The 16,337-nt window shown below is 42.6% G+C and overlaps 1 protein-coding gene across 2 annotated transcripts in view; it reads left to right on the top strand.

Annotated features, from left to right (window-relative positions):
- rreb1a (ras responsive element binding protein 1a) overlaps window positions 1-15,429 on the top strand; it is a 74,010-nt gene extending 58,581 nt beyond the window's left edge. For both annotated transcript variants that reach the window (XM_067434389.1, XM_067434388.1), the window contains 7 exons: window positions 1,260-1,407; window positions 1,492-1,634; window positions 7,243-7,432; window positions 7,546-10,093; window positions 10,221-10,385; window positions 11,318-12,073; window positions 12,501-15,429. In XM_067434389.1, coding sequence (XP_067290490.1) covers window positions 1,260-1,407; window positions 1,492-1,634; window positions 7,243-7,432; window positions 7,546-10,093; window positions 10,221-10,385; window positions 11,318-12,073; window positions 12,501-12,997 — 4,447 coding nt within the window. In that variant the 3' untranslated portion in view covers window positions 12,998-15,429. The remainder of the gene's footprint in view (window positions 1-1,259; window positions 1,408-1,491; window positions 1,635-7,242; window positions 7,433-7,545; window positions 10,094-10,220; window positions 10,386-11,317; window positions 12,074-12,500) is intronic.
- The last annotated feature ends 908 nt before the right edge of the window (window positions 15,430-16,337 follow it).

The raw sequence follows: 16,337 nt of genomic DNA on the forward strand, positions 1-16,337 counted from the left end.
TCTTCAGCCACAGGTTTAAAGGGGGTGCCCTTGCTGTGACATTGCTTGGAAAAGAGGGACTTTCTGACACCACAGTGCCCTCTGTCTGTGCTCTGCGGGAGTACGATGGAATGCTTGGATTGGATGGAATGAACCTGTTTATGCATCAACAAGTTTTATGATCCTTTACAGATTAGCCAGCCTGCTCATGAAATGCCCATATTGACATCCTTCATTCAAGGACAGGAAACTTCAGTCTGGTGCCACATTACTCATTACAATTCGACATGACTCTGATTCAGTCATACCATTATTATGAACTAGCAACATTGAACTAATTAGTATTTTCCAGTGGGTAAGTTGTCATCCTGTGTATGAGGTTACAGTGGTGGAGGTTTCCAACCAATCACAGTTTGCTGACTTGGCAGTGTTGGTTTTCTGTGATTGGTCAAAGGCAAGGTCAGAGTCCAGAGCAGAGAGATATAACAGCCTTTCAGGTCCTCACACGAGTGTCCAACATGCTGCCTGCTATTAATAAACCACTGACTGCAGGGTGAAAACTGAGACCTGCAAGACCATGGGATGTCTGACCTTTTTTACACTTGCATATGAATGTACACTTCCAAAGTACTTTTACAAGTTGGCACACAGATATATACTTTGGATACATCCAGCATACATTTTTTATTTGAAATTTAGTCTTTGACTGTACAATAAATCTATTTTTATCTCTATGAGTTGATGTGGTAATAGTGGGTTTGAAACGGTTTCTTAAGTCAGGCATCCTTTCTATTCATCTTTGGGCCTTAACTTCCTATGTATCCTCACTGGTTTCCTCAGGATCTCTCTGGAAAATAGAGGATCAACTTCTGGCCCTCTCCATGCAACATTAGCGCTCTCTTCCGCTGATCTCTACCCGCCATCTTGGGCTCCACATATGCACATATAGAGGCTGCGGGATAATTGCAGGAGTTTCCAGCCCATTAGCATTTTCCCATTACAGTCATTTCTGTTGGCTCCCATTGGGATGAACAAGGGTTCCTCTACCCTAAGTTTCTTAAATATTATTCATTAATTACTCATCCATCCAACCAGTGGGAGGCAGCTGGAAATGTCCTCAAGATGCAACTACTTCCCAAGCAATTGTTCCACAGCTATTAACATAGCAGTGCCCAAATTTTTTTTAGAGTTATGTAACAGAGTAATTTGTGGTGATCGCTAAACAAGCTGTGACAGCTGGACAACATTTAGTTTTAAAGGACTCTTTTATATGTTTTCAGACACATGAAGATCCATGAGAAGGACTCCAGCTCCATCCCCAACAGTCCGACTCTTTCTCCACCGAAGCGGCGACGTCCATCTGCAGCCAAACGCAAACTAAGCCACGATGAAGACCGAGAGAAGACGGAGGAGCCGTCCAGCAAAAAGGTGAGTGTGGATCCACATCTTACCCAGTGCCAAATGCACCCCAAATTGAGCTACAAATAGCTGATGGTTACCTGTGTGCTGCAGGTCCTGGAGGATAGTGGAGCAGATGAGCAGAGTTTGAACAAAGGACAGGAAGAAGTCTTGACATGTCCTATCTGCTTCAAGAACTTCACATGCAGAAATGACTTTGACACCCACATGGAGACCCATCCAGACACTACACTGAGGTACACACATGCATCAGTGCATTAAATGTATGTAACATGACCAAAACACGATCATGATTCATGTCTTGAGTATCGTTGTTAAAAGGCATGAATTTATTTAATAACTCACAGGCTTGGTAACAAAGAAAAGTTTAGTGTTTGACAATGGAACAGTTCTGGCCCTTCCTACACTTGGTTTTCTGTTCAGTATATTATAGCTGTCCATTAAGCTCAGACAGGAATGTTGTCCCTTTGTTCGAGGTGAGAGTTGTATTGCAGGGGGACGCCAGTAGCTGGGGCTTTAGGCTGGATCCCTGCAGTTGCTGGGAGATATGGTGGCATGCTTTGTGCTGGTACAGTCATAATTTAACATATCCGAATACAGAGGAGGCAACTTCTCTTGCTTACTAACATTGCAAAGGGATTTTGTTTCAGTGGGAATAGCCTTTTATATTGTACTACATGTTAAAGGGGTAGTTCAACCAAAATTGAAAATGTGATGTTTATCTGCTTACCCACTGTGCATCCAACATGTAGGTGTGTTTGTTTCTTCAGTAGAACACAAATGAAGATTTTTAACTTCAACCGTTGCTGTGTGCCAGTCATAATGCATGTGAATGGGTAACAACTCTATGAGAGTAAAAAAAAAAACATGCTTAGACAATATGCACAAAAACCCTGCTGCTCATGACGACACATTGATGTCTTAAGACACGAACCGATTGGTTTCTGTGAGAAACACAACAGTATTTGTTTAGTTTTTTTTACCTCATATCAGACAAATATCATCTAGTGTTCCCATCCGCTATTACTTCCGTCTGGTAAGGTCAAAAAAATAATATATATATATATATACAGTCTTGTTCAAAATAATAGCAGTACAATGTGACTAACCAGAATAATCAAGGTTTTTAGTATATTTTTTATTGCTATGTGGCAAACAAGTTACCAGTAGGTTCAGTAGATTGTCAGAAAACAAATGAGACCCAGCATTCATGATATGCACGCTCTTAAGGCTGTGCAATTGGGCAATTAGTTGAAAGGGGTGTGTTCAAAAAAATAGCAGTGTCTACCTTTGACTGTACAAACTCAAAACTATTTTGTACAAACATTTTTTTTTTTCTGGGATTTAGCAATCCTGTGAATCACTAAACTAATATTTAGTTGTATGACCACAGTTTTTTAAAACTGCTTGACATCTGTGTGGCATGGAGTCAACCAACTTGTGGCACCTCTCAGCTGTTATTCCACTCCATGATTCTTTAACAACATTCCACAATTCATTCACATTTCTTGGTTTTGCTTCAGAAACAGCATTTTTGATATCACCCCACAAGTTCTCAATTGGATTAAGGTCTGGAGATTGGGCTGGCCACTCCATAACATTAATTTTGTTGGTTTGGAACCAAGACTTTGCCCGTTTACTAGTGTGTTTGGGTCATTGTCTTGTTGAAACAACCGTTTCAAGGGCATGTCCTCTTCAGCATAGGGCAACATGACCTCTTCAAGTATTTTAACATATGCAAACTGATCCATGATCCCTGGTATGCGATAAATAGGCCCAACACCATAGTAGGAGAAACATGCCCATATCATGATGCTTGCACCTCCATGCTTCACTGTCTTCACTGTGTACTGTGGCTTGAATTCAGAGTTTGGGGGTCGTCTCACAAACTGCCTGTGGCCCTTGGACCCAAAAAGAACAATTTTACTCTCACCAGTCCACAAAATGTTCCTCCATTTCTCTTTAGGCCAGTTGATGTGTTCTTTGGCAAATTGTAACCTCTTCTGCACATGCCTTTTTTTTAACAGAGGGACTTTGCGGGGGATTCTTGAAAATAGATTAGCTTCACACAGACGTCTTCTAACTGTCACAGTACTTACAGGTAACTCCAGACTGTCTTTGATCATCCTGGAGGTGATCATTGGCTGAGCCTTTGCCATTCTGGTTATTCTTCTATCCATTTTGATGGTTGTCTTCCGTTTTCTTCCACGTCTCTCTGGTTTTGCTCTCCATTTTAAGGCATTGGAGATCATTTTAGCTGAACAGCCTATCATTTTTTGCACCTCTTTATAGGTTTTCCCCTCTCTAATCAACTTTTTAATCAAAGTACGCTGTTCTTCTGAACAATGTCTTGAACGACCCATTTTCCTCAGCTTTCAAATGCATGTTCAACAAGTGTTGGCTTCATCCTTAAATAGGGGCCACCTGATTCACACCTGTTTCTTCACAAAATTGATGACCTCAGTGATTGAATGCCACACTGCTATTTTTTTGAACACACCCCTTTCAACTAATTCAACTAATTGCCCAATTGCACAGCCTTAAGAGCGTGCATATCATGAATGCTGGGTCTTGTTTGTTTTCTGAGAATCTACTGAACCTACTGGTAACTTGTTTGCCACGTAGCAATAAAAAATATACTAAAAACCTTGATTATTCTGGTTAGTCACATTGTACTGCTATTATTTTGAACAAGACTGTATATAATCCTTGTTAGTGCCTGAGCGGATTGGCCGAATGAGGGATCTACATAATATATATCTATGATCGCGCCGGATTTGACCTTACCAGACGGAAGTAATAGCAGATGGGAACACTAGATGATATGAGGTTAAAAAAAAAAACAGAAACCGATCGGTTTATGTCTTAAGACATCAATGTGTCGTCACGAGCAGCAGGGTTTTTATGCATGTTGTCCAAGCATGTTTTTTTTAACCTGTATTGAGTTGTTACCAATTCAAATGCATTATGACTGGCACACAGCAATGATTGGAGTTAAAAATCTTCATTTGTGTTCTACTGAAGAAACAAAGACAGCTTGGATGCAGTGGGGGTATGCAGATAAACTTCACATTTTCCTTTTTGGGTGAACTATCTCTTTAAAAAACATTTGTTTGGCTCAGATAGAAATCTTTCATCTTGTTTTACAGGTTTGGCCTTCTGAGTGTCAGAGTTTGTGTTTTAAGCTATATTTGTTTTGCTTATTGAAATTTTATTGGCGGAGAATGATCATACCTACATAACAGTTATCCTGTCGACGTGTCCCCCTCCCATTCGTAAAAGAGGCCTAAGAGGTTCTTCCCTTCCCCCCCGCATGTGGCCCCCAGGCTTAGGGCAAAGGGAGTGGCACGTAGAGGAAAGAAGGCAAAATGGAGGGGGGATGGACCACAGAGGTTGTGTGGCTGGGGGCGATTTAATGAGACACAGGAGAAGACTTCAGCAAGATGCATTCTGCAGGACATCTCTGTAGTAGTGTATGCATGCATGCATGTGTGTGAAGCGGTAGCTGTATCCTTGGAGACGTCAGTCTGTAGACTATCCCTCTAAAATCATTGAACCCAACCGACGGCTAGCTCCTCTAGTTAATGGATAGCTGTACGCCATGGCTCTGGGTAAGGGAAGTTGGCAGGGCCTGTCTGAGTTTCAGAGCAGAGTTATTGTTGTATAGAAGTGCTGCAAATTTAGCTCTAATCCTGTGTAATCACAAGAGCTAAGAGTGCTAGTTAAGAGGATCTAGACTGCTGTGAAATGGGTTCCACTCTGAGGAGTTCTAAAAGCAGCAAAATAACCACACTCACGCGTACAAACAGACACAAGAACACTTTTCCAGATACAGACGTGTTATCTGTGTCACCCAAACTGCCCTTCCAAGTAAGACAGACACTCCCATACATGCATGCTATAATAAAGTGAATAGTTCCAACTCTGAAATCTGATTGGATGAGGCCTGTTTGAAGCCATTGCAAAATAGCCAATAGAAACAACAGCATCCTAAATAAGGAATGGTTTAGTGTAATTATAGGTTGAACTATTTGCAATAGGAAAGCTACAATTTGCTCCTCCATTCTCCATTTCTCACCTTACCAAATTTCTAAAACACTTCATAAGCAGTTAAACCTGTTTGCACTTTAGCTCGTTATGCTTCTCAGGTGGATGCGCTGCTATGCTCTGCCTTGTGTTGCATTGTGTATGTCTGCTGAGATAAAAGCAGCTTATAGTCCCTGTGGACACGTCGTCACCATGATCAGGGGCAGGGCATGTGTCAAGACCAGCACAGACATTAGCCAGCTGTCTCTTGCAGCACCCAATAAAGACAGAACAAGCGCCATTGTAGGCAAGGGTGTGATTATTATTGACTCCCAATTCACTTCCTAGGGTGCATTTCCACAATACACTGTAGATTGGGCATTGTATTTCTTGAATATTTTCTGCAATGATAAATTATAATATCAGTGTGTAGGGGTGTAACGATATATCGCTACACGATATATCGTGATTTAAAAATATGACGACGTATCATTGATGGAAACGATATGATTCACCATATAGAGTTGTTTTATTAAAGACTCAACTTGCGTAGTAGGCCTATTTTTAAGGTATAATTCACCCAAACACAAATTAACAAAGGAAGGCTACCACAAATGTAAACTCTGTCATCATGTACTCACCATCATGTTGTTTTTTTTATTTAACTTCCAAACACAAATGAAGATATTCTTTATGAAACCTGAGGGATTTACGTCCCTCCATTTTTAAAGTCCATTCCTCTCAAACTTAAAAGATGCAAAGAATGTCATAAAGGCATGTAAAAATAACTAATCGAGTGTCTAATCCAAATCTTCTTTAGTCTTCAAGTCTTCTGAAGAGACACAATGACTTTGTGATGAATATTGTAATAAGGTTCGTAGATTGGAAGGAAGGAGGCGGGAACCGGCGAACGTTTAACAGCTTTTATTAAATAAACAAAACGAAAGTAAACCGCGGGCAGCCCCTCACGGACGACTGCCCACACGCACATAATAAAACGTAAACAAAACATAACCTAAATCCAGGCCTGGTCCTCTCTCGTCTTCCGCTGCCTTCGCTCCTCCTTGTATGCTCCCGTCACTTGGCCGCGAGACGAGACCGGTATGCCGCGCAGCTGGTACTCATTACCACTCGTCACCGGCCCGCTCTCGCGGTCCCTCGCCCCGCTGCTTGCCACAAATATATTTAACACGACACACATACTGTAGTAAACACGGACGTTCAAATGATTGCGTGTCGCGCGAAAACAACATGAGGGGGAGTAAATGCAGATTTAAAGTGCTTGGATGAACTAAACGTTTACAGTTTGAGAGCGGTCATTCTGACAAGCTTTCTTGCGATTAGAGCTGTGACGGATTGCATTGATCATCTGAAATGCTTGCGCTGCCGGAACGGCGCTCCTCAGTGAGAGTGCAAATTTTATTTAAAGCGACACTCCTCAAAGTCAAAGCGCTAACACCATTTAAAGCGACACCCCTTATGAAAGCGCAAACATAATTTATATCACCGCCTACATAAAATAGCCTATATTAATAATCTTATTACATAGAATCATACAACTAATGATGCAATGTGGGAATATATGTGGGTCCTGATAATAAAACACAAATAATAAAATAATAAAAAATTAAAATACCTCTTTATTTTGGCTTAAAATATCGGGATACATATCGTATCATGAGTTCATTATCGAGATACATATCGAATCGTCACACGAGTGTATCGTTACACCCCATTAGTGTGTTATTGAGCATGAATCCATAAATGTTTGCAGTGTATCTTGAAATCAACACCTTACATTAGCATTCTTATTCCTAGATGTGATTTATGCTGCGTTTCATTCCGGAATCACCGAAGTTTGCTCCGCCACAATGCAGCTACCCATAAGCAGCTACCCACGGATCCCAATGGACGACCCTTTATCCAGAATAACCCATCTATCCCACTTGGCTTTAATGATCTGGCTTTCATTGACTTTACATGCCAGAAGTTTCCTCGTATTGCCCAGGTAAAGCCATAGTCAACTTTTCTTGGTTAATCTATTTGCACAGTTAATCAAATATATTTTTTCTTGACTGTAATATGAGTTTTGTTAAGTTTAAGTTTTATTTTAACCCACAGATTTGGTGTGAAACAAACCTTCGCCGATGTACTGGCAAATTCCATCGTTTTGTATGTGACGCATGTGATAAGGCATTCCCTCTTAGCTCAGCTCTGGACTTGCACAAAGCCTCACATGGGACTTCCAGTGGCACCCAAGAGACAACTTCACCCTTAATTGTGAAAGATGAGCTTCCTACTCCTGAGAAAAGCAGCTTCATGGACTCCCTGGGCTTGCAGCACATCTCTCAGATTAAGCCAGCCCCCTCAGAAGAGGATGCCCAGCAAGCCAGGCTAGATAGCATCCGGGTTATCCATGTAGAGTCGAATCAGTCCACCGTACCTCAAGAGCCTGGCCTTGTTGGAGGGGTTAACCTGTCTCTAGTAGACCCAGCGACTCTTCACGGTCTGTCCCATCAAGAAGCTCTCAAACTGCTGTCCCTTCAGCCTTTCCAGACAGGCTTTCTGGTGCAGCCAGATGGTGGTATGGTGGTGAAGCCTGTTTCTGGTGAATCCAACATGGAACTCGCTGATATACAGCAAATACTCAAAGTAGCTTCATCTGCTTCTAACCAAATCTCTCTCCCACCATTATCCAAGGCGCCTTGTAATTCTACGCAGTCGGGCTACAAGCAGATGCCACCTCTCAAACCAAAGCCCTTGGTGGCTCCTAGAACTAGTATGATAGCTTCAACTCCACCACCCTTATTGAACACCCAGCAAGCTTCATTGGGCTGCATCAGTCCTAGCCTCCCACCCCCTGCCAGCCATCCTCTTAAGACGGCTATGGATCCTTCCTCATCTTCCTCACCATCATCTGCCAACAACCAGGCTTCTGCAGAGAGGATCCAAATGGAGGCAGACTGCATGGGAGATGCCCATACCCCAATGGACATGGAGGAAAGACATATCAAGCAGGAGAATGGCAAGTTAGAAGAGACTGGAAAGAAAGGAGCGCATCAAAAAGGCTCATACCCCTGCCGATTTTGCGACCAGGTCTTTGCGTTCTCTGGTGTGTTGCAGGCGCACATGCGATATCATTTGGGCATCCTACCCCACCAATGCAATATCTGCGACTATGTTGCTCCAGACAAGGCTACATTGATCCGTCATTTGAGAACGCACAGTGGTGAGCGACCCTATGTCTGCCGGCTCTGTCATTACCCATTTACTGTCAAGGCTAACTGTGAGCGTCACCTTCGCAAAAAGCACATGAAAAACAATCGCAAGGAGATTGAGAAAAACATCAAGTATGTAACCTCGTCCACGTCTACAGGAGATGTACTGGAGCAGGCTGGGACTAGTGAAACGACCTGCCGCTTCTGTGGGGAAGACCTAAAGACTTTCCGTGGCCTGCAGATTCACTTGCGCACACACAATGGCTGCCAGCGAAAGCCATTTGAGTGCAAGCGTTGTGGAGCAGCCTTCCTTGCCAAGCGTAACTGTATTCATCACCTTCTCAAACAACATCCAGAGGTCCAAGAGCAGGATATTGAAGAGCACATAATCACTCTTCAAGCTGCATCCAACCAAAATAGCCCAAACCCATCTCCTCTCAATGGGGTTTCTCCTAGCACTGTGGTGCAGCCTATCAAGGTTGAAGACCTTAACTATTACAGCATAGATATGGATCAACCACTGGACTTCTCTAATAAAAGTCGTGGGGGCAGCAGTGCTGGAAGTGTGAGTGGATCACCTGGGATCAAAATTGAGCCTGTTTCCCATGACTCTTCCATGGAACCCATTGACCTCTCTATTCCTAAGAATCCTCTGAAGAAGCTTAAAAAAGACATTGAGGCTGCATTGCCAAGAGAGATTAAGAAAGAACATTCATCCATTAGCATCCTTGCACAGGCTCTTCAGGCTGATAAGTCCATTGATGAGAAGCCCCAACCACTTGGATGCTACCAGGTTCCAGTAGCCTTGACCTCCCTTACTAGTAGCACTAATGCTGCAGGAAGGCCCTTGCGTCTAAAGCCCCTGCTTCCTAAACCTTCCTCTGCTGCTGTGAAGGAGCTTCCACCACTGGCATCCATTGCTCAAATCATTTCCTCAGTTTCTGGTGCCCCTGACCTTCTAAAACGGGACAACACTAATAGCCTTCAGGCTGATTCTGACACACATGGCAAGCAAGACTCACCAAATACCGTGACAGAGGAGCTCGCTCTAGAGAGCTCCAAGAAGAGGTCCAGGAAAAGGCCTTCCGGCAGCACAGCGAAAGAAAAACCTGTGATGAATGCCACTGACCCGAGTATTGATTTGGAGTCTAGTGGGGAGTTTGCAAGTGTTGAGAGGATGTTGGCAAACACTGATGCCAACAAGTTCAGCGCCTATCTTCAGACCAACACAATTGACTTGGCAAGAAAAGGTGGGCCGCAGCCAGGTGCTAGTGACGAGAAAGAGGTGAAAGATGAGAAACACTTGCCAGCCCGCCAGACTGTTCAACCCCATCAGTCCAAAGGGAAGAAGAATGCATACTCAAATTCTGTGCAAAAGATGACATGTCCCTTTTGTCCCAGAGTTTTCCCTTGGGCTAGTTCGCTTCAGCGCCACATGTTAACACACACAGGTGAATCCCATGTAAATTTGTACAGCACTACAAGGGTGTACAGAGTTAATGTACACCTTCTGTGTTACCCTTATAGTATGTGTGTAATTAACTTTCTTCTTGCTTTTATTTTGAATTTCGTAAACAGGTCAGAAGCCATATCCTTGTCCCCAATGTGATGCCTTCTTCTCCACCAAGTCCAACTGTGAGCGACATCTTCTACGCAAACATGGCGTTTCCAACCGAGTGCTTAGGCGCAATGGTGTAATCTCCAAGTCTAAGGAAGCAGAGGATGGCTCACAAGAGAGTGCAGGTATAAAAAATTATATTTATATAATAGAACATTTTAATTGCTTATAGACAGTGCAGGGCTTGACATTAACGCTTGGGAATATTGCCTTAATGTAGGTAAAACTATCACAAATATGCAGATTTAAAATATGTCAAAGCTGATTGAACACTGCTGAAAACATTGCTTCATAATAAATAACATTTATAACAAACAAAAAAAAACAATTTCAGACAAGCACATTTTTTACTGATTTTACTGAGAAGTGATTGACAGACCTCAATTATGTGACAGGCCGAGACGCAGGAATGCGAATTTTAGCAGGCAACCAGCCAAAATAACACACATTTAACCCCCCAAATGCCATTTTTTCCAGAGAAACCCCCTTAAGAAGTTATTGTTTTGGGCTAGTAGTTGGCGAGTTTTGAAATAAATACTTGGCAACCCTGTCTGCACGTGCGCTGGAATAATCTTTGCCAGTGTTGTAAAAAAAGAATTTAAGGATACACAGAGTACTTACCCAACATGATCATCATTTCAGAGAGAAATAGTGAAGGTGAATCCATATACGAACAAGCTCTCCGTTTAGGATTTGAACAAATTCAATCCAAGCCCCTTTGATGACATGATGAGTACGTTACTGTTTATCATCTATCCATCATCGTCTAAAGCCCGCCCTGATGATCTCATTGGTCTGAACAGTTTCTGTTCAGGCATAATTACTGCTCTATGGGTCAAGTCCAGACCGAACTGCCCAAGCTCAAATGTTGTGGGCAAGGCTGAGTTCGGCTGGCATCCAGGCTAGATTGACAGATTTACTTGTCTGAAGGATAAGCACGTGGACAGGCTTAATGTCGATCCCTGCAGTGGTATCTTTTTGACTGTTAACTTTTTAAACATTGAGGTTAAAACTGCACTTTATTACCTGATGTTAAATGTGCCAATTTATATTTTAGAGAGCACATCTGAGAATGAGCTTCCTGTGGGTGAGGCTATGGATCTCACAAGATCAGACCCTGAGAAGCCTGTAGCAACAGATGCTGAAAAACCCTCGCCAGCTAAGCCGACAGAAACGGCAGTGGTAGAGCCCCTTCCTCACAAAGAGGAGGACGACTCAACAGCCCTCGAATCATTGAAGCACAGCGACCCAGAAAAAGAGGATGGCGATTCCCATAGCAATAAGTCCCTTGACTTGACGTTTGTCTCTAAGCCAAAGGACTTCAAGATCACTGAGAAAGACCAATCACAGGCCTCCCCTACAGCAGATGGTGACATGTCTGACAAAACACCTCAGGAGGAGTCCAAATTCACCTGCAAAAGTTGTAAGAAGAGTTTCCGCTACGCTGCCACCCTGACCAGACATGAGAAAGTTCATCAGTCAGATGTAGCATCAGACTCAGCTAATGGACCTGCACAAAGCCTCACAAAATCAGGTGATGCAGTTGTGCCTTGTGAAAGTCAGAAAGAGGTTAAAGAAGAGGTGGAGAGCTTAATGAAGGGCACAGCTGAGAACGAGGGATCGGAGAGTGGGTCGGAGGAGGATAAGGAGGAGAGGAGTGATGAAGAGGGAGCTGCAACTGAACCAAAGAGTGCCGAGGGAGAAGTTGGAGAACCTGGCAGCAAGCCAGACAAGAGGAAAAAGGTGTGCAATATATGCAACAAACGTTTCTGGAGCCTTCAGGATCTCACCAGACACATGCGCTCTCACACAGGTAAAGACGAACACACACTTAGATCGTTCATAAGATCTGACAGCTGTTGTTTGATAACTGAATGTTTCTTATCAAAAGCATGGGGTAAGTTTACCCAAAAATGAAATTTATATCATTAATGACTCTCCCTAATGTCACTCCACACCCGTAAGACCTCTATTCATCTTCAGACACAGTTTAAGATATTTTATATTTAGTTTGAGAGCGTATGCAAGTGTATGCACACTATACTGTCCATGTCCAGAAAGGGAATAAAAACATCAAAGTTGTCCATATGAGACATCAGTGGGTTAATTAGAATCTCTTGAAGCGTTGAAAATACATTTGGGTCCAAAAATAACAAAAACTAGGGAATTTAGGGTTATTCATTAATGACATCAATTTCATTATTGGGTGAACTAACACTATAATGCCTTGTTTTTTCCAGGTGAGAGGCCTTACAAGTGTCAGACGTGTGAGCGAACCTTCACCCTCAAGCACAGTTTGGTCCGACATCAGCGAATCCACCAGAAACTACGTGGAGCAGATAGTGATGGTTCGACTTGTGGGGTCACGGGTGGACCTGACGAGGAAGGCTTCAGCGGGCGTTCGGCTAGCGAAGGCGAGTCCACACCCACTAGCACCAATCCACCCTCTGAGAATGAAAGTGAAATAACAGACACTGTGAAGGGGGAACCAACCTCACAGGATAAAGACGAGGACTGTGCACCCTCTGTGGAGACGGAAGAGTTTAAACTAACTTCCGAGACAGGACCAGAGACACCCAAAGAGCCTCCAGCAGAGGAACAAGCATCGGATTCATCCACCACATCTGACACCGAGCCTTCGGACGGATTCATCCAAGGCTTGCTGGAGCTACACACCAAGCCCACTACTGAGCATATGTTGCCCACCTCCGAACCGCCACTGCTTGGGGTGAAGTGAAGACTCTTTCTTAGTTTATGTTGTGAAACATTGTGCTGCAACAAGAAGCAGTGCCATATAACAAAAGTACATTGCAGTGAAAAAAAAAAGCGATGACTGTTTCCAAGTGCCTTTCTACTTTTTTTGCTATATCTTTATCAGCATTTATCATGATCTAAAGTTGATTTTTATAGTATTTTACAATGATTTTTTTTTTTTTTTGTGGAATCCTGAGAGAACTACAATAAGCAATATATGAACAAATTAGCATATGGTGTTGTACTGTTCAAACTGTCTTTATGAAAAGCAGGTTTATATCCTATTCAGCGGAGGCTGAGACTAACGAGGACATATTTCTACTGAGAGGCTCGCACCCAAGTGCATAACTGGAATACGCAAAGACGACATGTTCACCATAGGGCTTTTTCACGGCCGTTTGTCCTTCCTTAATATGCCAGTAGTTTCCCTTTTGTGTAAATCCTTTAATGACAAAGGCTTTCAGAGTAATTATTTTATTACAATAATGAGCTCTGTTGTTCTGTGTGCTGTGTGGAGATTTCTGGGAATGAAACATCTGAGGGTCATACTTGGAAAGGTGTTTACCAGCTATCACGTACAGTATATGGGCAATGTTTGCCCAAAAATAGGTGATGAAGGTCCAGCTGTGCTCATTGTGTCAGATGTCCTTTTGGTGTTTGGCACAAAAGGGGTGGTTAATAATGAGGGAAGGTGTGTTTTTGACTTAAGGGCTCATGAATTACTGTCCCTCAAGCCCTGTCTCAGCTACGTAAGAACACACACACGCAAAAAAAGAAGCCCATGAGTTACGAACTTGATGTACTTGATGAAAATATGATGAAATGTGTACCTGTTTCCAGGGTGACCGTCTTCCAAAAGCATCACTTTTTAAGCCTTACTCTTTCTCCTGAGCTTTAGGCAGGCGTCTCATTTTCTGCCCGGCTCATGGACTAGAATTCATGGTGTACTTGAACCCTGTCGCCCTGCTGCCTCCTGTCAGGATGGGTCGTCCTGCAGCGCTTCTCAACTAGGAGGACCCCTTGTCAATCACACGTTCTTTTGTAGTGTTGGATCTCTCAGTTTTATGAACTCGTGTTGTAAAGAAACCTCAAGACACAAACGAAGCAAACCTCAAAGGGCATGAAGACTGTTTGAAATCGCATGGACTGGTAAGCGTCTTCAAATACAGGTCTCCTGATTTCCTGGAGCAGCCGTCTACCAAACGGATGACTGCCGATCTGGATGATATAAGAAAGCAAATGAGTGAAAAGGAACCAATTGTGGGGACTGAGAGAGAATTTGCCCCTGATTGGATATCAGGTGGTGTGCGCCCCCTAGTGGTGAAGATCTAACATCTCCGCTCTGGAAGGAGACTTGTAGTATTGGATGAACTTGAATGCAATTGCAATCGCTTTTCTCAATCGGTGTATTCCGGGACTTCTGCTTCTCCCGATGCCTTTTCCTGGGTTCATGTGAGTGTGTTTTGTGTTGGTTGTGCGTGGAAGTGGTTGGTTTCCTGGTAAGAATGCTCACAGACTGTTTTTAATGTATTTATTATGACCCAGTGCGGGTGAAGAAGTAAATGTGGAGAAGCCATGTATTAACACAATTATGCTGCATAAAAAATGATTCAAATTCAATACTTAGCATCCCAGCTTTGATCTGGGTTCTTGATTATGATGATGATAATAATCACTTTTGATCCGAAAGCTTTATGTAGATCTTTGTATGCATTGTTTTTTTTTTGAATGTGTGGTCTGTTTCTGTTATCTTTATTATATTATGATGATGATTATTTCAGTTTGACAGAGAGGAATACAAGTTGTTTTCATTTATATATTCTTTTACGTATAAAACTGTGAAATTTACTGTTCTTCTGCTATGGGTGAATCTGTAGGGTAGTTTTGCATGATAACCTTAAGTTGTTCAGTTATAAATGTTTTTTTTTCTTCTTCTCTTTTCGCCCCATCTGCCGCCTCGCTCTGTCTCACTCTCAGGGTTCGTACAAAAGGCTTTCTCAAATCATTTCATTTTCCTTCACCTATGATTTCTGAATACGTTAAATCGTCAATCACTACTTTTTAGCACTTGACTGTGAATTCAAATAAACGGGGTGGAGTTATCAAATCCACATTCCACTCATGGGTTTTCTACAAGATATGTTCACCTTTTTCCCTGATGTTTTTTTTTTTTTAATCCTCCCTGCCTCTTTGGAAGAATGGAGACCTGTCACTGTTCGACGTGCTGACCGATTTGTAAAAGGGAGTTTCGTGTCGCTGCTACATCCCCAAAAATAATTCTACTGGACTTGAATGGAACCAGAATCACCAGAACATTTTTGGTACACTACTCTTGTTCTTCGAATGAGTGCTTCAGAATCAGAAATTTAAGCTGTTCTGTATCAAATCTATTCAAGCAATAAAGATATATTAATGAAAAAAGTGGCAGGATTTATTTAAAACCTTCCCATAGACAATCAAGCGGTGTTTGTTGCCATTTTAATGCCTCATTTTATGTTGTTCAGTCCAGAATTATACTGGGCTTGTTGAGTGTAAATCTTTGTGACAAGCAGAGTTTATTTTTTTCAACCCATGTGTCCAGAAAGAAGAGCGTCCAAAATGGCATACTTTCATGCTGAGTTGGTTCCACATTTGATGCAGAACGAACTTATAGTCTGAGTGTGTGTACTAAATACAGACGGACCATATTTGGCATGTTGGCTTTACGTGACCTACACTTCACTGCCATTCATGACCTCATGGGATAGTAAAGTGGCTAATGATGCACACTTCAGAACCCCTGAAATTTGAGTCATTGGGTACTTTTTGCTTAAATGGTTTATGAATATTGTTAATTTGGACGAAGCGGCAACCTCCTGGTCTCTCTAGTCCAAAACGGAAGTGATTTAAACTGCAATTCATTGAATGGCTGCTAGAGACAAAAGATCCCATAGACACCACGGACTGGTCCATTGTTTTATACAGTCTATGATTTGGACATACTTCTCATGTTTTATCACCTACTGTATAGTAGGGGAGTAGGCATACTTGGACACAGGTACCGGTCGGGATTGTACCTGTGGATTGGCCTGTTGGCTTCAGTAGTTAATTCCAGCTGGTGAGGTAACTATACATGTAATGTTACGATACCATTATGCAAATAGTCCACCGAATAGCGATGTAATTGCAACATCGGCCCTGTCCCAAATGACACTTCACATGCACTTATGGTCCAGTGGACCTACAATGGCCACAGCATGCATCTGATCAGGGCTGGACTGGTAATCTGGCATACGGTGGGCCGACGCACTTTGGGGCCGGTGTATTGTTTTAAAAAAAAACTG

The sequence above is a fragment of the Pseudorasbora parva genome, chromosome 24, assembly GCF_024679245.1.
Source record: "Pseudorasbora parva isolate DD20220531a chromosome 24, ASM2467924v1, whole genome shotgun sequence".
NCBI classification, from domain to species: Eukaryota; Metazoa; Chordata; class Actinopteri; order Cypriniformes; family Gobionidae; genus Pseudorasbora; species Pseudorasbora parva.